At 52.9% G+C, this 21,486-nt stretch overlaps 1 protein-coding gene across 2 annotated transcripts; it reads left to right on the forward strand.

Annotated features, from left to right (window-relative positions):
• The first annotated feature begins 1,095 nt into the window (after window positions 1–1,095).
• Window positions 1,096–19,821, forward strand: LOC119111751 (clathrin heavy chain). 2 transcript variants are annotated; one of them, XM_037235560.1, is made up of 17 exons: window positions 1,096–1,244; window positions 5,506–5,713; window positions 5,963–6,112; window positions 6,443–6,561; window positions 7,164–7,325; window positions 8,015–8,479; window positions 8,692–9,744; window positions 10,253–10,471; window positions 11,272–11,537; window positions 11,771–11,960; window positions 12,494–12,868; window positions 13,366–13,716; window positions 14,168–14,313; window positions 14,615–15,473; window positions 15,864–16,085; window positions 16,370–16,448; window positions 19,368–19,821. In XM_037235560.1, the coding sequence occupies exons 1-17, from the start codon at window positions 1,203–1,205 to the stop codon at window positions 19,532–19,534; spliced, it is 5,073 nt and encodes a 1,690-aa protein (XP_037091455.1). In that variant the 5' UTR covers window positions 1,096–1,202; the 3' UTR covers window positions 19,535–19,821. The 2 variants fall into 2 exon arrangements, with proteins under 2 accessions (XP_037091455.1, XP_037091456.1); XM_037235561.1 differs by lacking the exon at window positions 19,368–19,821 and adding an exon at window positions 16,822–16,934.
• The last annotated feature ends 1,665 nt before the right edge of the window (window positions 19,822–21,486 follow it).

Genomic DNA, 21,486 nt, shown 5'->3' on the forward strand with positions numbered 1-21,486 from the left:
TCATCCAAGCCGATTCCCAACCATCGCTCGTTGCCGAGTAATGGATGCGCCAGATAACAAATGCGCCAAGTTCAATGCGCCTTTGGGGGAGCCATGAGTAAACAGCGCGAGCAAATTATGAAACAGCTCACTTCGAGAGAAATCTCTTCAAACATTTAGCTCAGCTTCGTTGATATAAGCTTAAGGAAAGAATGGAATACAATTTAAGACTTCGAAAAAGTTTCACTCAATTCTACTTGTTTTAATGGCAGGGAGCACCACATGAAAACATGCAACTATCAAAAGCCACGAAACATCTTGCGTACTGTTAATCAACATAGTTATTAAGGCCGGAGCCTCAAGATGCAGGTAGCGGGGAAAGCGTACCCAATTTTTCACCCACATCATCCTTAAAAAAATTGGAAGAAAAATCTCAGCAAATCAACCCATGCTGCGACACCCTGATTTTTCAGAAGTATCTCGGGTGCGTAGGGTTAGTTGTATTGTTTGTACACGTTCAGAATGGGTCTGTATATGACAAAAGAAGCTTGGAGTTGATCTCAATCTTAGAATCTATTCCTTTATTTGTCGGCCAAAGTCGTTTTCAGCTCTAGAAATTTTGGTAATGTATTTCCTGAGTCTTGCAGTGTATTTGTGCATTTTGATTTAGCTGCATTGTCTATAAAGGCAATTTTTGTCTTCACCTAACAAAGTTGAGATATATACATTAAGCTTGAATTTGTATCAAAATAAATATGTGGAGAAAGGATATCTTTTGAGCTTGGCACCTCTTCGGTGTAGGTGTGATATCTAATTGCAAATTCGGACGCCATTATGATGAATTCTGGGGGCGTAAACGTTGGCAACCGAATAATCTTGCGCTGGTAATTTGTTATCAGTACGAAAGAATGTAGTATATTTCCAATAGACTTTTTGCCTCTATTTACAGCTTTTAAAGACAGAATAATGCAGTGAGATATAAAATTGAGCCTCGAAATTTGTTTTCTCATGTGACTTTGTTACGAAGAATTGGACAATTTCGTAATTCCATGCAGTTGTGCTGATGACAGGGAATAGCGGCAGCCGGCGGCTGGCGGATTGTGGGAGTGGTGTGTGACGTTTTTCATAAGTAATTAATTTGGTGAAGAGGCAGTGACCAGTGTTACGACTTCAAGGGCTGCAAGCGGGGTTAAGATCACCAAGACCCTACCAAGCGCCTCACCATGGCCCAAATTCTTCCTATCAAATTCCAGGAACATTTGCAGGTTAGTCTTTTCTTAGGTTTATTGTGCGGGGTGCAGGGACACAGAGATGGTTGTCGAAATTTGATAGAAGCTAATAGTTGTGATGTTATCTGTGTTAGTTGCATCTATTTATTCCAGAATGTAGCTATGGTGTTTTTACCGATGTTGTTTTCCTTAACCTAATGCACTGTGTATCAGAAATGACATGCTCAGTGCTTTTGGGCCTGGCTGCTAAAAGTTCATGATGTGCTAAACATGTTCATTGTAGCAGAGACATTGCTCCATAAATTTCAGTGCATTTATGCCCAAAATGTAATCAAAGTGTGGTACAGTTAATGCAACTTTCAGCATACAGCCATTGATGCTTGAAGCCATGGTGTTGGAAAGGTAATTCTAATCAAAATACTCCTTAAGCATTTTTCATGCCTACATGAAATGAAAATTCAATGCAATTTAGTCTGGCCATAGTTTGATGCACACAAGCAAGAGGCTTAGCATACTGATGTCACATAAGCATCTAAAATAGTGTATGGAGTTTTTTTGCAGACTGGATTGAGGGTACCAATATGGTCTGAATAGAACCACCCACAATTCTTGGGGGTACCATGGGCAAATAGAACATGTCTTAGTACCTGTGATGATATGTGCTAAGTGTGAAAATGATTAAACCATATCAATTACATAAGTTACTTTAGTTGAAATATAAAATTAACTGCCTGGTTTAAGGGCATACAACAATTTTTGAATGAAAAGTTTATTTATGTGGTACACTTAATTTGGAACCCTGGAAGATGATTTGTATATCTTAGCATTATGCTATCCTAAAAGAGGTCCTGCCAGTCAGTTTGAGGATCAGAAAATGCTTCAATTGATGATAAAGATATCAATAAGATGAGATGGGAAAGGGGTGTCCTAGTTTTAACTATCATTTCTACAGATTGTCAGTACTTTGGATAGATGCTCTTAAAATAGCCACAAAATAAAATGTTGGCCAGTAAACAGACATCAACTGAGTGCATTAAATACATGATCCTGTTCATGAAGATGCCTATAGCATTAATTTGGGAGCTTCTCTTTCTTACTCATTCTATGGGATCACACAATACCAGAGAGAGCCCGGGTGTGGGGTTTGCCACCCAATGCATTGAAGATATGGTAGTGGCAATGCATTGTTTCATGGTAAAACTACCAAAAACTCAGCCTGACCTGAATCAGTTCAGACAACCTATTACATGTTTTCACCTCCATGGTCGTGGCTCCATGGATCACATATGTGTATGTGGCTGCTGTAGAATAAGTCATGGGAAGAATTGGCTTCCAGTGCACAGGGTTCTAAATCTAGCTAAAGGCCATCTATTACAAAACAGGGCATTCTGCCTTAGAACAGTCATATTCTGATGCATGTAGAGGCCTCCAGTTCCAGAAATGGGGCTCCGGAATAAAGAGGGTGTCCTCCAATTCAGAATGGGCTTACTAGTTTATAAGAGCAGCCTGAGCCAGGTTAGGGGCCTCCTTAACACAGCATTGTGCCTTCTGATCTAGAGCATGTGATACTGTATTCACAAAAGTGGCAGTATGAACCAGAAAACAAGCTTCTTGAGGTAGAAAATGATGTTGTAAGCCTACTTTATTGCTCTGTAGCTCAGTTATAGGAGGCTTCCTTGATCTGAATTTTGGCAGTCTAGAGGAAGTTATGAACCCTGTAGTTGGGAAAAAAGGGGCTTTCAAAGATTGGGTGGTGGAAAACATACTCTTCCCCCCCCCCCTGCTGCACCATCTCTGGTTATGTCAGGACCACAGCATGTATCTGTGACAAGTGTGCTAAATTGTGCAGGTTCAAGGTGGGAATCCAGGTTAAGTGTTTCATGATCCCTGCCAGAAGCAGTACAAATAATTGTGACACCAGGCAGATGATCAAATGCTGTTGAATGGACTGAAAATGATTCATAGAGGCACACTTAAAGTGAGTGGCAGAGTGCCCTATCAAGCATACAACCAGGAGAACAATGTGCTAAGTGGGTTTACATGCCTGTGTTGGTGTAGGACCAGCCAGTAGGCCAGCAGTGATTCCAGTATTTCAGTGCTCTGGCTTCCAAGAAGTTACTGCACCTCACTTATCCACCCTCAAGGCACTGGTTGGGAGGCATGGCTGAGCGGAGGTTGTGGACTAACATAAGTGCTAGCTGTTTTCACTGCCTATCTATTCAGTGTGAAATTCTGTTGTCCGGTTGTCCATAGTGTGCAAATATTAAAAAATCTGCAGCTATCTTCTTATTTGTTTTTTTCTTGTGTTTGGAGCACTGTGAATGGGAGCAAAGTTCTGTAAACCCTTGTGGTCATTTTATGCATCAGAGGCATCCAACAAGCAGGCAGGTTGCCTTATCTCCCAAATGTCTAGCAACTATGCATCTAACATAAAATCTAACATATTTCCAATCACATTAAGGTCCGCAGTTGCCTTGTTAAGGCAATATAAAAGAGTGGCTAATTATTTCTTGGTGGTTGCGCAATTAAAAAAATCTAGCACATTTCCAATCACTCTTAGGTCCACAGTTGCCTCGTTGAGTCAATATAAAAGAGTAGCTGATAATTTCTTGGTGATTGCTCAATTTGTCCATCCCGGTGGCTCAGTTGGTTAGAGTGCCCGCATTCCGACCCACCCATCCGTTGCGGGATGGGTTCGAGTCGCTTTAGGGCGCTCGCTATTTGCCCTTGGCAGGTATGGCCTGCGGCCGGTGGCAGCGGTCGCGCTAAAGGTCAGTTGACGTCAGAGGGCAGGACGGACCGTGCCGAGCATCGCGGCACGTAAAGCTTTCGCCACTAAATATTGCCGTTGCCTGGAACTGCGCGATCGGATGGTGGGGGTCAGGGCTCACACCACAAGCACTGCTTAGCATGAGCGCTGATCCCAGAAATCCATCCATTTAAAGGATTTGGACCAAATTTATAAAAAAATTAAAAATTAAAAACATGATATATTGTGGATAAATCTGACTTTTTGGGTAGGAAGAGCACTTATATGGTGGTCATGCACATGTGTTCTGGATATGTAGTCTGCACTGCACTTGACAGAAACCTTGGTCTGTTCCCAGGTAGTGTAGCACTTCTCATTGTTTTTGTTTTTGTCGTTGTTTTTGGATACAGAGCATCTTTTATGGTGTTAACTAGATTCAAGATGAAGCTAATATATTCTGAATTATGCATCTACAGCCTCCAAAATATCTACTTGTACGGGATCTAGCAAGTCTTGATGCTTGAGTATAACCATTCCAATAACTTATTGGTCAGTGTTTTCATCTCAAACCTCCATACATATACAGATACAATTTTCTGCTCAGGTGATGGGATCATCCATGACAGGATCTTTATGTGTCCTTCCATTGACATTTTTCTAGCTTGCCTACAACTGGATGACCTGTGCAGTGTATTTTCTAGACAATTCTGGTTTGCCACCTGCCTGTGTTTTGAGTGTCTTTCTTCTGGATAATTTTGGTCACTGCAAGTTTGTCTCAAGAGTGCTGTGGCTTGATGCTGGTGTGCAATGTTTCATGCAGCTATGAATTTTGTCTGCCAATGTTAAATGCTGATGCTGAGGCTCCCAGAGGCTTGCAACTTCATACTGTCTTTTTCCAACTTGCACTTCAGGTGATAGATGGGCCAAGTAGGGCCTTGAACACATTTCTTTCACATTTTCAGTAGGTGCTCTTTTTTACTGTGGTAGAAGTAGTAAGCCACAAGAGTTTATAGGATAAGACACATTTTGGAGTCTGAACAAGAGTACTTATATCCTGTAAAGAAACTACACCTCTAGTTTGACAGATACCAGGTGTGGTCATTAGGCAGTGCCACCAATGTCTCACATTTTGTTGCTGCATGGTCACAAAGGAAACAGTTGTGCAGGTATACAATCAACAGGTAACTTGTTTGAAGCCATGTAGATTGGATATGAAAATTGGAGTGCTGGAAAAATGCTACACTTGCATGACCCTAATAGTTATTGATCACACAGTCTTTCATACAATAGTTATGCCTAAGGAACATTCCAATCATCTGCATCCAAATATCACTGTGGATCAAGGATTGTAAAATGAGTCATGATTCAAATGTAATGCACTTCAGCTACCAGTTGTGTCTGAAATTTAAAACACAACATAAGGTGTATCATTTTATTAGGATACCCAGCCTGATAATATGATTGACCAGTATAAACTCCACCATATTCTCATCATTGTGTAGGTGATAGTGGAATGTATTGTCAGTTTGGTGCTTCTGTGTGTTACAGCTTACCAATGTGGGTATCAATGCTTCCAACATTGGGTTCAACATGTTGACCATGGAGTCAGACAAGTTCATCTGTGTGAGGGAGAAGGTGGGAGAGACTGCCCAGGTGGTCATCATTGACATGGCAGACACCAGCAACCCCATCCGGCGACCAATTTCGGCGGACTCGGCCATCATGAACCCAGGCAGCAAAGTTATTGCCCTCAAAGGTGAGCATTCTCATCCAGAAAGCTAGTGTAAATGTCAAGATTAGCATGACTTTCCTGGCATTCTGCAAGACAATTATGCCATGGGAAAGTGTTGAGCCATACTGAAATGTTCTTTCATTTCTAACTGACATTCAACACCAAGTAATTATGACATCTATCAGCCAAATTGAGTCTTGAAAACTAACACCTCCTTCATTGTACAATGTAATGCAAGTGTTGGGATCTTCCCTGAACATTGTTTCCTTTCAGCTGCCAAGACATTACAAATCTTCAATATAGAGATGAAGAGCAAGGTGAAGGCCCACACAATGTCAGAGGAGGTTGTATTCTGGAAGTGGATCAACATAAACACAGTGGCAATCATCACAGAAACATCTGTCTTCCACTGGAGCATGGAAGGTAAGGCACAATCAGTTCATCAGCACATTGATATCAGTGAACAGCTTGGAAATTGTTTGTTTTGGGTGATTTGTGGGCATCTGATGTGCTGTTAGCTCACATCATCTTGTACATTTGTTTATATGCACAGTGAGGTGGATATGCAGATATGATTTGTGGATATGACACATCCACACATATCCATGTGACACATATGACACATATCCACAGCATGTATGTGTATATTCGTGGATATGCAGGTCTCAATTCCCTTGCTGTAATGAATCTCAATAGTTTGGATATTTCGCTTCATGCCACATTGCGTGTGATGACTTGTTTGGTGTTGGCCAGGTGACTCACAGCCGCTGAAAATGTTTGATCGCCACTCCACGCTGACGGGCTGTCAGATCATCAACTACCGGACCGACCACAAGCTCAACTGGCTGCTGCTGGTTGGCATCTCGGCCCAGGTCAGCTGACGTGACGCTCTTGTGTGGCGGGGGGCGCCTCCTCGGATGCCACGTGTCAGGGGCGTCTTCTTGGACGACATGTGTCGGAGGTGCCTTCTCGGACAACGTGTGTCGGGATGCGCCTTCTCGGACAACATGTGCTGGAGGGCCTTCTCGGACATGTGTCGGAGGACCTTCTCGGACAACATGTGCTGGAGGGCCTTCTCAGACATGTGTCGGAGGACCTTCTCGGACAACATGCGTCGGGGGCGCGTTCTCGGACATGTGTCGGGAGCGCCATTTTGGACGGCATGTGTCGGGAGCGCCATCTCGTATAAGATGTGTCGGGGGCGCCATCTCGGACATCATGTGTCGGGGGGCGCGTTCTCGGACACAAGCATCCCCATCGAGCTGGTAACGCACCCGGCTGCAACACACGTGTCTGTCTCCGTCACGTAAACTGAATTTTCAACTCGAACCTTATAACTTCGTTGTTTCTCTTGGTGTACTGTGTGATTGCTGAAGAGCAGCACGAAATAAGCTGGCGTGCATTTTGTGCAGTGGCTGTCCAGGTTATCGAGCCCGATCGCTTGAACGGCAGAGCTGATTGTGGTCGTTTGCAGCAAAACCGGGTGGTGGGCGCGATGCAGCTGTACTCGGTGGAACGGAAGGTCAGTCAGCCGATCGAGGGTCACGCGGCCGCCTTCACCCAGTTCAAGATGGAGGGCAACCCGGAGCCGTCCACGCTGTTCTGCTTCGCCGTCCGCAGTGCCACCGGCGGCAAGGTGCGTCACGGTGGCCGGCCGAGCGGCCGCGCTCGACGCCCATGCCGACGGCGTGCTGGCGCCAGCCGTGGTGGGCTCGTGTTCCGGGGACGGGACGAGTGCGGCTGGGGTTGAGGGACAGATTTCTCGGTAACGGCGACCCGCGCTCATTCGGAAAATGCGGCGCAGCTGAGGATACATGGAAGCTTGTTTCTGCTTGCTACTGCGGCTGTTCGTTTTTTTGTGATGCTGAAAGTCTTGCCTCTCACGCAATAGCGCTCTGCCACATTGCGTCGCAGCAGGAATCTGGCAGCAGTTTGTCGTAGTTGACGGATAAAGTGGTTATCAGGGCTGTTAACACTGATGCAGTTTATCAGAGTCCAATACTTCATGGGATAGCGACGTTGCGATGCAGTTATCTGTCACGTTGCATGCGGTTACGTCACACACGAACGACCGTAAGCCGGCTTGGGGGACTTGTTACGTCACAGGCGACTACCCCGACACAGCGGTTGAGAGTGAGGGACTTGCCTTGGGACTGGGTAACTCATAGTTGATTGCCCCATTATGTCACCCGTCCTTTATGACCGGCGTTGTGTCAGTCGCTTATTAAGTGAACGTCGTCAGCGCTACGCCTGGATCGTCCGTGTTTCAGTCCCACGGCAACATACCTGTGTACCAGCGCAGTGCCACGGCTGCCCATGTTTCAGCTGCACATAATCGAGGTGGGCCAGCCGGCGCCAGGCAACCAGCCGTTCACCAAGAAGGCGGTGGATGTGTTTTTCCCGACGGAGGCGGCCAGCGACTTCCCCGTAGCCATGCAGATCAGTCAGAAGTACGACACTGTCTACCTGGTGACCAAGTACGGCTACATCCACCTGTATGACGTCGAGACGGGCACCTGCCTCTACATGAACCGCATCAGTAGCGATACCATCTTCGTGACGGCGGCGCACGAGGCCACCAGCGGCATCATCGGTGTCAACCGCAAGGGCCAGGTGCTGTCGGTCAGCGTCGACGAGGAGAACGTCATCCCGTACATCAACAATGTGCTGCAGAACCCGGATCTGGCGCTGCGCATCTCGGTGAGGAACAACCTGGCCGGCGCCGAGGACCTCTTCGTCAGGAAGTTCAACAACCTCTTCCAGTCCGGCCAGTACGCCGAAGCCGCCAAGGTACGTAGGCGTAGGTCGCGCAGTGTGCTCACGCGTTTTGATGGACCTGCATTGTTTGATGCCTGTTCATGTAGGCTTAGGATGCACATTTGCTGCTATGGTATTGCGTTATGTTTTGTTGTCTTTGGCCGATCATCAAAAGCTGTTAGTTCCATAAATAATGCTTGACTGGAGCTTTGAACCAGCGCTTAACCAGCTGTACCTGTCGACAGGTGGCCGCCAACGCTCCGAAGGGTATTCTGCGGACGCGCGAGACCATCCAGCGGTTCCAGCAGGTGCCAACACAGCCGGGGCAGTCGTCGCCGCTGCTGCAGTACTTCGGCATTCTGCTGGACCAGGGCCGGCTGAACAAGTTCGAGTCGCTGGAGCTGTGCCGGCCAGTGCTGCAGCAGGGCCGCAAGCAGCTGCTGGAGAAGTGGCTCAAGGAGGAGAAGCTCGAGTGCACCGAGGAACTGGGAGACCTGGTCAAGCAGGCCGACCCCACCATGGCCCTCTCCGTGTACCTGCGCGCCAACGTGCCCAACAAGGTGATCCAGTGTTTCGCCGAAACAGGGCAGTACCAGAAGATCGTGCTGTACGCTAAGAAGGTGGGCTACACGCCCGACTACGTCTTCCTTCTGCGCAACGTGATGCGCGTCAATCCGGACCAGGGCGCGGCGTTCGCGCAGATGCTGGTGCAGGACGACGAGCCGTTGGCCGACATCAACCAGATCGTTGACGTGTTCATGGAGCAGAACATGGTGCAGCAGTGCACGGCGTTCCTGCTGGACGCGCTCAAGAACAACCGGCCGGCCGAGGGCCCACTGCAGACGCGCCTGTTGGAGATGAACCTGATGTCAGCGCCGCAGGTGGCCGACGCCATCCTCGGCAACCAGATGTTCACGCACTACGACCGGCCGCACATCGCGCAGCTCTGCGAGAAGGCTGGCCTGCTGCAGCGCGCGCTCGAGCACTACACGGACCAGTACGACATCAAGCGCGCCGTGGTCCACACGCACATGCTCAACCCCGAGTGGCTGGTCAACTTCTTCGGCACGCTGTCGGTGGAGGACTCGCTTGAGTGCCTCAAGGCCATGCTACAGGCCAACATCCGGCAGAACCTGCAGATCGGCGTCCAGATCGCCACCAAGTACTACGAGCAGCTGGGCACCACGCAGCTGATGGACCTGTTCGAGTCGTTCAAGTCGTACGAGGGCCTGTTCTACTTCCTGGGCTCTATCGTCAACTTTAGCCAGGAGCCAGAGGTGCACTTCAAATACATCCAGGTAAAGTACCGCAGCTGACGGAGGCCTGCGCGCACCGGTTGTCGATGAGAGAGCGTGGAAACTTCTGTGACCGGATGTCTTGCCATGGGATGACGTTTGGATTATAGTCCTCGCTAAGCCTGGCTTGTTGCGCCGACACTGGTCCCTTCCCCACGCATCCAAACTACGGCTTATTCTTCCCGGTGTTTTAGGCACGCAGTTTGGACTGCGGGGAAACGTTTGCTGTTTCATGTAGCGCCTCACCGGATCCGTCCCTTGTAAAGGGTTTTCTCCCATCTGGAGTTGGTGGGGAGAGGATGGTTTTACTCCGTTGATCCCCTCCGGCGAAAGCGTGGAGATTGATGGTTAGAATACTTGGGGCGCGAACATGGAATTGTGACCTTAAGGCGCCTGTCAGTTAACGGTCGTGGGCCCGGTTTCCGCCCATTTGACCACCAGGGCAGCAAGTTCTGTTAAGCTATGCTGAAGACTGCGTTTTATGTTTACCCTCTGTTTTTGATGTTGGCAGGCTGCCTGCAAAACTGGCCAGATCAAGGAAGTGGAGCGTATCTGCCGCGAGTCCAACTGCTACAATCCGGAGCGGGTGAAGAACTTCCTGAAGGAGGCGAAGCTGACCGACCAGCTGCCGCTCATCATCGTGTGTGACCGGTTCGACTTCGTCCACGACCTGGTGCTGTACCTGTACAGAAACAATCTGCAAAAGTACATCGAGATCTACGTGCAGAAGGTCGGTCGGCCGTGGATCCAGGCATTACTGGCATGCGTACCTCCGCCGTTACACGCACGTTATATCGCTATTTTGCTCTGTGGGTGATGGCTCACATATTGACTTGCACTCTGTTGCAGCACTGCTATTGTTATACACAACACTAGTGTGGTCAAAGATAATGTCGTTAAGGTCTATGATCACCATAGCATCATGTAGTCACTACAGCTCTGTTTGAAAACTTGCAATATGATGTTATCAGTCAAAACAGTCGACTAGCCCTGCCTCTCCCCAAAAAGAAAGGTGAATCATTTCATAAGTAAAACCTACATAGTAAGGTTTGTTTCTATCGCTGGATCAAGATTATCGCCAGAAACACAGGATTTTGACGTCATGGCACTGTGCACTAGTACTGAGTGGGTGCTGGCCGTGCTGGAACAGTGCTTGAGCTGACAGTGCCGACAGTCTGTCGGCGCGGGCAACTCTCGGCCTGCGTCTGGCATTGAAAGCCGATACCAGCCGCACCTTGCCATGTCTAATCATATAGTCATGTAAATCGTGACCGATACGGAGCCAGTACGGGGGCTGCCGACAGCGCTGTGGTTAAGCTGCACGTTTGGGAATCCAAAGTAAAGTGGGATTCGATTTCCCCTGGCGTCCGCCCTTCCTGCCGGACTGAAGGGCCGGCTATGTCACGTGGCCCAGCAGCTGAGTGCGTGCTAAAACCCCGGTGATGACGACGCAGCCAGTACGATTTTTCATCCCTGTCGGCTGCTGATTGACATTTGCATTTGTTGACGCGGCTGGCTGTGGTGTTTCAGGTGAACCCGTCGCGCCTGCCGGTGGTGGTGGGCGGTCTGCTGGACGTCGACTGCTCGGAGGACATTATCAAGTCGCTCATCATCGTGGTGCGCGGTCAGTTCTCCACCGACGAGCTGGTGGAGGAGGTCGAGAACCGTAACCGGCTGAAGCTGCTGCTGCCCTGGCTCGAGAACCGCCTCCACGAGGGCGTCCAGGAACCGGCCACGCACAACGCCCTGGCCAAGATCTACATTGACGCCAACAACAATCCGGAGCGCTTCCTCAAGTGAGTGTCCACTGCGGCGTGTATGTGCACGTTCGGAATGCTCTCAGCTACTTAGCTGGGATGTCCCATGCATCTCACTTTCAGTTAGTGTTGCTGGCACGTGGGTTTGCTTCTTGTGCGCGCTTGCTTGTTTCTCGTGTCCCGGTCGGCCTGCCCACCGCGGCGCCGGCGTGCGGCGCGCGTGGTGGAGCGGACGTGGACCGGTACCGTCAAGCGCCGCCCGCCGCCCGCAGGGAGAATCAGTTCTACGACAGCCTGGTGGTGGGCAAGTACTGCGAGAAGCGCGACCCGCACCTGGCATGCGTCGCCTACGAGCGTGGACAGTGCGACCGCGAGCTGGTGGCCCACTGCAACGAGAACTCGCTCTTCAAGGCTGAGGCGCGCTACCTGGTGCGCCGGCGCAACATGGACCTGTGGGCCGAGGTGAGAGCGCGCCGAACACATCGGGGACGAATGTACTGGCCGGTCCAGTCAGATTAACCACGGTGTTGTCTTCGCGTAAGGCTAGCATATCTTAGATTATTTTGGTTGCCTGTGGTCCCTGGTGCACATTATGCATGGTGTGACTTAAAACTGCAGTCTGATATCAAGCAGTGAACAACTGACGTGTAGTCCGTCATTGTTGGCAAACGTGCAGTACAAAAGCGGCCCGTGCTGTCGGGGAGGAAGGCGACGCGCCATGTACTCTCAGCATCAGGGTGTGTTGTAAAATCCCTGATGGCAATGACTGAGTTAGGCTACAAAGCCTTGGTGAATCCCTGGAGTGTTGCAATTTAAGGTGGAGATTGCTGACGAGCGCACAGTGTGCGGAGTTACCATTATGAGGATGCCGTCATCTGGCTGGGTGGATGTGGGGTCGCTCCGGCCTGCCCGGCGCGCTGACGGCATCCATCGGCCGCCTGGCCCCCGCCGCCCTGCGTCCCGTGCTGACGATCGGCCCGCGCCGCCGTCACCAGGTACTGCAAGAGGACAACCCGTACCGGCGCCAGCTGATGGACCAGGTGGTGCAGACGGCACTGAGCGAGACGCAGGACCCCGAAGACATCTCCGTCACCGTCAAGGCCTTCATGACGGCCGACCTGCCCAACGAGCTGATCGAGCTGCTGGAGAAGATCGTGCTGGACAACTCGGTATTCAGCAGCCACCGCAACCTGCAGAACCTGCTCATCCTGACGGCCATCAAGGCCGACCGCACCCGCGTCATGGAGTACATCAACCGTCTGGACAACTACGACGCGCCCGACATCGCCAACATCGCCATCAGCAGCGAACTGTACGAGGAGGCGTTCGCCATCTTCAAGAAGTTCGACGTCAACTCGTCGGCAGTGCAGGTGGGTGGACTGGCCTCGGCTAGCTGCATGCTCTTCAGACCATGGGCGATTCTTCCCGAGCCGTTTGTGGTAGCGATCTCACAATGGTAGTATTTTGGTTGATTCACTTACGTTGAGCTTCCTCGTCAACGCTCGCCCCGACCCCTGTTTGGCACCACTTCCACCCTGGCGCCAGAGTTCTCCTCTGCCATCGCTCATCCCTAATGCCGCTTCCGTCTCTGATGCCGCTCGTCCGTGACGCTGTTCGCGTCCCTGATTCTGCCCCGTCCCTGACACGGCTCTCATCACCGCGTCTGCTCTCGCGCCTGACGCCGCTCTCGTCCCTGCTTCTGCCCCCGTACCTGACGCGGCTTTGTCCCTGACATGGCTCTCTGATGCCGCTCTCGTCCCGGATTCTGCCCCGTCCCTGACACGGCTTTTTACGCCACTCTCGTTCCTGATTCTACCGCCGTCCCTGACACGGCTCTCGTCCCTGACGCCGCTTCCTCCGCCGGCAGGTGCTGATCGAGAACGTCAACAACCTAGACCGGGCGTACGAGTTCGCCGAACGTTGCAACGAGCCGTCGGTGTGGTCGCAGCTGGCCAAGGCGCAGCTCGGCCGCGACATGATGAAGGAGGCAATCGATTCGTTCATCAAGGCCGACGACCCCACCAGCTACTTGGAGGTTGTGGAGGCCGCCCATCGGCTCGACACCTGGGAGGAGCTGGTGCGCTACCTGCAGATGGCGCGCAAGAAGTCGCGCGAGTCGTTCATCGAGTCCGAGCTTATCTACGCGTACGCCAAGACCAACCGGCTGGCCGACCTCGAGGAGTTCATCGCTCAGCCCAACCACGCCGACATCCAGAAGGTCAGTGGTGAGGAGGTGGGGTGGGGAGCTGTAGGTGCAGGGACGCCCACCATCGGCTGATTTTAGCAGAGGCTCGAGAAAACTGGACTGGTCTTCTCCGGTCGTGTCCGAAGGATTGGTATTCCAGCATGCTGACCTGTCATTTGTGGCAGTGTTATTTGGTTACATAATATTTGTGGTGTTTTCTGAATGCCAGCATGGTTTATTCTGGCGTATCGTTGTAGTGTGTTGGTTGCAGGGTACGTAAGCAGCTCGTCTTGCTTGTCCAGCTAATTGTGAGTTCTCTTCGCAATTTTGAGCGCAAAATGACCACTGCAGTCGACGCGCCCGAAAACACCAATGAACAACAAATCTACGCAATTTCTTACGACTGTGGTGTAGTTTTACAGTTACAGTTGCCACAGTGAGTGCACTGTTGGAGTTTTCGTACTACTGATGTGCTCTTTTTCAGATCGGCGATCGTTGTTTCGACGATGGCATGTTCGAGGCCGCCAAGCTGCTCTACAACAACGTGTCCAACTTCGCCCGCCTTGCTATCACGCTGGTCAACCTCAAGGAGTTCCAGGGAGCTGTGGACAGCGCGAGAAAAGCCAACAGGTACGGCCTCGAGGCGTACACCCCGCCGTTGTTTGGCATCTTGTGATTGATGTGAGGGATGTTGAGTCATGTGAGCGTAGTTGGACGTTTACATGGACAAAAAATTGTCTTCTTTCTTTAGTGAGTCATCGCCGATTGCGGGAGGGAAGCGGGGAAGTCCCAAAACAAGTCACGTGAACAATTGCAGCCTCTCCGAGCTAGTTCGTTGCGTTCTGGGCTGGCGTGATCTCAGCGGGACTCGCGGTGTCGGCCCGTACCCTCGCACGGCGCTGAGACTAGCCCGTGATCGCGTGTGTTGCAGCACGCGCACCTGGAAGGAGGTGTGCTTCGCGTGCGTGGAGAGCGAGGAGTTCCGTCTGGCGCAGATGTGCGGCCTGCACATCGTGGTGCACGCCGACGAGCTAGAGGACCTCATCAACTTCTACCAGGAGCGCGGCTACTTCGAGGAGCTCATCAGCCTGCTAGAGGCGGCGCTCGGGCTGGAGCGCGCTCACATGGGCATGTTCACCGAGCTGGCCATCCTCTACTCCAAGTACAAGCCGGACAAGATGCGCGAGCACCTGGAGCTCTTCTGGTCGCGGCTGAACATCCCAAAGGTGCTGCGCGCCGCCGAGCAGGCGCACCTGTGGTCAGAGCTGGTCTTCCTGTATGACAAGTACGAGGAATATGACAACGCCGTGCTCACCATGATCGCGCACCCGACGGCCGCCTGGCGCGAGTCGCACTTCAAGGACATCATCACCAAGGTGGCCAACATCGAGCTGTACTACCGCGCCATCAACTTCTACCTCGAGTTCAAGCCGATGCTGCTGAATGACTTGCTGCTCGTTTTGTCGCCGCGCATGGACCACACGCGCTCCGTCAACTTCTTCCGCAAGAACGGGCACCTGAAGCTGGTGAAGCCTTACCTGCGCTCGGTGCAGTCGCTCAACAACAAGGCCATCAATGAGGCGCTCAACAGCCTGCTGATCGAAGAGGACGACTTCGGTGGCCTGCGCGCCTCCATTGACGCCTTCGACAACTTCGACAACATCACGCTGGCGCAGCAGATGGAGAAGCACGACCTGATCGAGTTCCGCCGGATCGCCGGCTACCTCTACAAGGGCAACAACCGTTGGAAGCAGAGCATAGAGCTATGCAAGAAGGACAAGCTGTACAAGGTGGGTGGTCGCGCGGTCGTTGCAGCGCGCTCGACGCTTCTGTGTGCCAGCCTGGCTGTCGTGCACTGCTGACGTCTTTTGGGTGTGTCTCTCACACATGCCCTGTGTGGGGTCGCGCGTTTAGAAAGCAGCCCCCAGCGCCGGCGTTGTTTTGTGTCATGTACGTGTGTGGAGGGGCGGGGGGGGGGCTGATGTATGAAAGCACAGCATGATTGATTCAAGTGCGGACTGTGTGCGTGTCTGCTGTTAGCGGCCGTCGCTGCCCCGAGCTGACTGAAGTCCAGGCCCCGCGGTATTTGCGCGTGTTCGGCACCGGGGCGGCCCGCGCGGCGCCGCGCACTGCCGCCCGGCGCTGACCGTGACCGTGACCGTGACCCGCCCGTGCCACAGGACGCCGTGGAGTACGCGGCCGAGTCGAAGCGTCCCGAGATGGCGGCGGAGCTGCTCGACTGGTTCCTGGCACAGCGCAACTTCGACTGCTTCGGCGCCTGCCTCTTCCAGTGCTACGACCTGCTGGAGCCGGACGTGGTGCTCGAGCTGGCCTGGCGCAACAACATCATGGGCGTGGCCATGCCGTACATGGTGCAGGTCCTCAAGGAATACTCTGGCCGGGTGAGAGAGCCAGGCTCGGTGGCTGTTCGGCCGAGGGCAGGGCGGCGCCCACACTGCGGCGTTCAGCTGTCGGCTGGAACTCGCCTGACTGGCACCCACCAGCGGTAGTCTGCTGGAGCAGTGGGCTGGGGAGCGGCCGACAGACTGGAGCAATGCGGTCGTGAGACTGGCTGTAATCAGGAGCCGTGGGTGGGCTGCGCGCTCCGGAGCTCCGGCTTCAGCTTGTGTATGCGTGGTGCTGTAGATACGTGACGGAGCTGACTAGGTGACTTGCTGTCGGGCAGATCAAGAAGCTGGAGGAGGCGGAAGTTACGAGGGCAGAGGAGGAGAGCAGCACTGGCGAACAAAAGACGATGATGATGCGTAAGTACCCGCTCCCAGACATGCACCACTGGCTGTCAGTGTGATCGGGGGATGTCTGCACATAAGTCGCAGTCTGCTTCTCATAGGAGAGTGGAAATACTGGTCTGATGAGAGGACGAAAATGCTGAATGATTGCCTCGCATAGAATGACGGTTGTGATGGTGGAATGGATTGAGGTGGGACACCAACGTCGTGCAGTTTTCACGGACAGTATTTTTCAGACAATGCTGCCTGTGTGGTGGGAATCTCGGCCGGAGTGTTTGTTTTGCGGTCGCGCCGCGGCGTGGTTTCGTGCCGTACGGCTGGCGCCGTGCCCGCCGCGCGCCGCCACTTGCGCGGGGCCGGTGTGTGTGACTCCCGGGCCTGTCTGCAGCCGACGGCCAGACGCTGATGCTCACGGCCGGTCTGCCGGCGTCGGGCCACGCTAGTTACAGCGCCTAGCCGCCCGCCCGCCCACCCGCCCGTCCGCCCGCCCGCCCCGCCCCGGTAATATGGACGGCCGCGCCTTCTCCGTCTGTCGTGCCTGTCTCTCCCGCGCCGCCTCCCCGCCCGCCCGCTCCTCCGCCGTCCGACGCTCCTGCACGGGCGGCTGCCGCGCCTTACAGCATGAGCCGCCGGCCGCCGGCCGACCGGCGGTCACGCATGCGCCGGGGCCGGCCTGCCCCGCCCCGCCCGGTTGGCTCCGCTGGACGTGTTTCACGGCACCGGAGCGATATGAGCGCCTTGTAGCGGGCGAGGCGCCGGACGGTCGGTTGGCGACGCTTTGAGAGGCGTTTGGATTTTGGATTCGCCTTTTTAGATAGGCTTGAATGGAGTTGTGGACTAAACGGAGAGTCTCTCCAGACTGCCATGAAGGTTTGGGAAGATGCATTGTTGCACCTATTCCTATGGCTTTCTCATGACTCTCTTGCACTTAATTACCTATTAGAACGCTTTCTTCTGGCTACTTGGACTATATGCACAGATGTTGATGCGGTAGCACTAATGCATTTTGCCAACAGTATTGACGTGTCTGGAAGGAGATTCACCTCATCTTAGGTACATGTGTTTTATGTTCAGGTTTTTCTGCAGCGTCTCAAAGTTTTTCGAATGTGTACAGACAGTTTACCTCCATAAAAAATCACGCTAGAGCGCTGAATTTGTGTGTGAGGTTTTGTTCATATGCCTGTTCCGCTGCAATGGCCGCGTCGATTCACAAGGTCGCTCCTCGAGCCTCCCGCCCTCGGCCCCCGATAAGCCTTCAGGGCTAATGTGATATCATAAGTGGCAGAGTATGTAGCAACTAGGCGGTGGTCATGTTCATGAATGGTAAAGCCGGGGTTGATCCATTGCGACAAATTCTGTGTTAACAGAAGAAGCCCGACACCCGCACCCACTACAGGCTTAGCGAAACATTGTTCTGATGCCCTCTCAAATCCGACGTCCTAGTTTATCGCGCTCCTTAGTGGGCCACGGATTATTAAATCAGCCTGCCATGAGTGTCCTAGCATTCAATGCAGAAGAGCAAAGTCCATCATAGTTACAGATGAGACACGTGACACGTGCGTGTTTGCCGAAAGGTTTTGACTTTATCTTACAGTGGATGTGGACACGGCGCATAGTGGATGAAGATATCCCCGGTCCATAGCTGTCACCTTCCCACCATATTGTCCAGCCTTAGTGCGATACATTTCTGCTCAGTGAGTCCCGAATCCTCCCCACGCTGGGATTTGCTGCGTCCCGCGAATGATAGCATCGGCTGGTTGTTAGACTCGCGATCTTGAAATTGCTTAGCGCCTCCATGAGTTGGTTGATGCGGTAAAACTCGGGCATTTACATCTGGTATCATTCAGGTTTTCTCCAGCGGGTCACTGCCATCCATTTACTGCCATCTGTTTCGTCTTGGTTTGGGTGAAAGGTGGTTTGTAGCCTGCGTGGCATTCCCGTTGATGTGGAAGGATTCGATGCTAGTGGTCTGGTCCAGAGGCGTTCGTAATTTCTAACTGAGCTTGGAAGCGTCTAGTACCGCTGACCGCGACAACTGATTCCGGTGACGTCTTTGTTCACTTGGGACCGAACTTCCTGCAAGTTTATCACAGCGGATGTGCCTGGACGTATGGGAGCGGAATTCCGTGTCTTTGCCTTTTGTCGAGTCATCACAATGCGTGCCGTCAAAAACAAAAACAGAACGAGGTATACACAAATGACACCATGGTAGCGACACTTGTTGCGACCATGAACATTCGTCTTACCCATGCGACTGACGTGCCTAGTGCGAAGAGCCTGGTGCTTTGATGGTCGAATATTCGGGGTCCCCTTGTCTACATATTTGAATGGCGTGTCAGGCCTACTGAACGGCTGGGTCCTAACGTTAGGCTGAGCCTCAGCCGAGCACTACGGCTCGCAAGCAGCGCTCCGGTAGTTACCACCGTGCGCGTCCTTGTCTTGTGCTTCGGCATCAGGAGTTTGTTGGCGTATGCTCAGTCCTGACACGGAATCATCGGCTGGTGGGACACCGCTGCTCCGTGGCCGGAACTGGTTCGGGTTCCGTCGACTGTTGTGTGCTGCCTTCGTGGCCGTGGCCACTTCAGCTGCGTGGGTGGATAAAAACGGGTGGCCGCTCAGCTATGCCGACCTCCAGCACAATGCGTAGGGCGCGGTTCTGCCCAGACGGAACGTCATCTGCCTCCCGGCCGTCACCGCTCGGGCGACGCCGTGCTGTGCCGTGCCATTTCGTGCCGTGCCGTGCCGTGCCGTGCTGTGCTGTGCTGTGCTGTGCTGTGCTGTGCTGTGCTGTGCTGTGCTGTGCTGTGCTGTGCTGTGCTGTGCTGTGCCGTAACTCTAGGTGGCGTCGTCTGTGCCCCATGATGCAGAGGCGCGGCCGATGCCGATATGTACCGTGCCGTGCCGCGCGGTGACGCCGTGTGTCGCTCGTTACAGAGCCGCAGCTGATGCTGACGGCCGGCCCGGGCGGCATGATGCCCCCGCAGCCCGGCTACCCGGGCGCCGCCGCGCCTGGCGCCTACGGCGCGCCGCCCGTCTACCAGAACGGGCCGTATGGCCAGCCGGCCGCCGCCATGCCCGGCTACCAGGGCTACTCGATGTGAGCGCGCCGGCCGGGCGGGGAGAACCATTCCATTAGCGGTGCGCCGCCGCCCAGCCGACAGCGCGGGCGGGCGGCCCAGGGACAGTGTGGTCGGCCCGGACGCGCGCCACGCACTGCCGTCTAGGCCATCGCCGCCGCCGCCGCCGCTGTCGCCGCTGCCGCCGGCAGCGGCCCGCGCCTCCATGTGATCGTCGCGTTGTTATTGTTCAGTCCGTGCGGTGCGGTAGGAAGGCGACAAAATTGTGTGGCGCTACCAGGAGTAATTATCACTATTATTTAGCCCTTAGATGTATTATCACGGCGCGAGCCTGTATGGAGAGCGAGTCGGCGCGCGCAGCTTGCAGAAGAGGACGGGGCATGGTGTGCTTACTGTGGGTGCGTGAGTTGCGACCGCGCAGCTGGTAAAAACGAGACCTTGGCGTGTTACTCTTCATCGTCGTTGGTGTATCCGAACGTTGGCGCTGGCATGTGTGCGTCGTGGATCCTCGTAATCCCCCCCTGTAGCACATCTGTAACGCGTGTACATACTACACGGCGGCTTGTACCGTTTACGTAAGCTATTCACCAATGCGTGCGCCATGCAAACGAGTCGCGTGGCGGCCAACCGCAGTCGACCCGTTGTAAGGCCAAGTCTGTCACCGCTATCTTCAAGTCGGGAATATAGCAGGCAGGTAACGGACAGTTTGTCGTCTGCACGACAAATCATCGGCGGAAAGTAACTAAACATGAATAAAGCCAACTGAGAAGAGCGGAAGCGGGGAGACCTCAAAGACTGCTGGCTGGGATGTTTCTGGCCGGCGAGGCTCCATCAACGGTCACTGAAAGTCACTGAAGTGTCTTTTAACATTCGCTCTTATTTGCTGTTCGAACGGAAGGAGAAGGCGAGTCCACAGCCGTTTTCAGCCTTACGGTAATAGGGAATGGCGGAAGAAATCAGTGAATTGTTTTTAATGAGGTTTTACGATTGGTAATACGTTTTATGCTGCGAGGTCAAATGACCCTGGGAGGCCAGGTGGAATTACACTGCTGCGAACCAGACTAATTCAGTTGCACGCGCCAATATTCACACAGCCTTGCCACATGTCAATAAGAAACGCGCATACCCCCCGTTTAATTCTGATTACATCGGTTTGCGATCTCGCGTGTTTTGGACATATGCTCGTGATGTAGCTAAGTTAATGTAGCAGTGTCGTCACCACCGCCCCGCTCGACAGATCCATCGGTGTCCACCCAATGCCCGTGGTAACCGTAGATCGCCGTACAATATTGTGCACCCATCACTGCTCAAACACCATAAATGCTAGGGACACGTTTTTGGTGCGAAAGCTCGCGCGATGAATGTCCTCAGGGCGTAATGGGAAATTTAGAGGCGATAATGCGACTTGCCGATGGACGCTGCTGATTGATCGCACAGTGCATCCATCAGAAGCCCCCAGTTGCCACTACTACTGCACGACGTCGAATAGATATTCCCAGAAAACATTACTGCGCTGGGCGGTAGCATCGAACCTCCTTCCTGAAGAGGCTCAAATGCGTAGGGCTGCGGTATAAGCTCACGGTACATTTTGCTTTCCTTCTGCCAGGAATCCGTTCGCGCTGCTGCGGCTCCGTTGTTTTGGCCCCGCGTGGGCGCTCTCTAAGTGCGTTATGCAAGCGGTACTGGTATTTTGCTGTAGTTTAATCCATGATGCCATAACCGACAGCAAAACTAGGGATGTGATAATGCAGATGTTTGGGATGTAAGTAGGCTGCAAGACCGTGCATAATCACGAATTTCTGCTCGCTTTAGCGAGAGCAGTCATACCTTGTCTTACCTAACCTTATGGTGATCGAGAATTGTAAAAGGCCGCTAGGCCTGTAGGTCCCGGTCTCGTCAGGCTCCCGGTCCGGCAACCAAACAGTCTCAAATTATGGGAAGATTCAGTGTGGAATGTCGTGCATGGTGTCAGCCCA

This window comes from Pollicipes pollicipes, unplaced genomic scaffold, assembly GCF_011947565.3.
Source record: "Pollicipes pollicipes isolate AB1234 unplaced genomic scaffold, Ppol_2.1 Scaffold_7261;HRSCAF=8764_pilon_pilon_pilon, whole genome shotgun sequence".
Taxonomy (NCBI): Eukaryota; Metazoa; Arthropoda; class Thecostraca; order Pollicipedomorpha; family Pollicipedidae; genus Pollicipes; species Pollicipes pollicipes.

What these genes read in the sequence shown, in the direction of transcription:
- LOC119111751 (XM_037235560.1), top strand. Translation starts at nt 1,203, where the DNA reads ATGGCCCAAATTCTTCCTATCAAATTCCAGGAACATTTGCAG. An exon ending in AGTACGCCGAAGCCGCCAAG is followed by an intron (nt 8,480 to 8,691) that starts GTACGTAGGCGT and finishes ACCTGTCGACAG; the next exon opens with GTGGCCGCCAACGCTCCGAA. An exon ending in TCAAGGAATACTCTGGCCGG is followed by an intron (nt 16,086 to 16,369) that starts GTGAGAGAGCCA and finishes GCTGTCGGGCAG; the next exon opens with ATCAAGAAGCTGGAGGAGGC.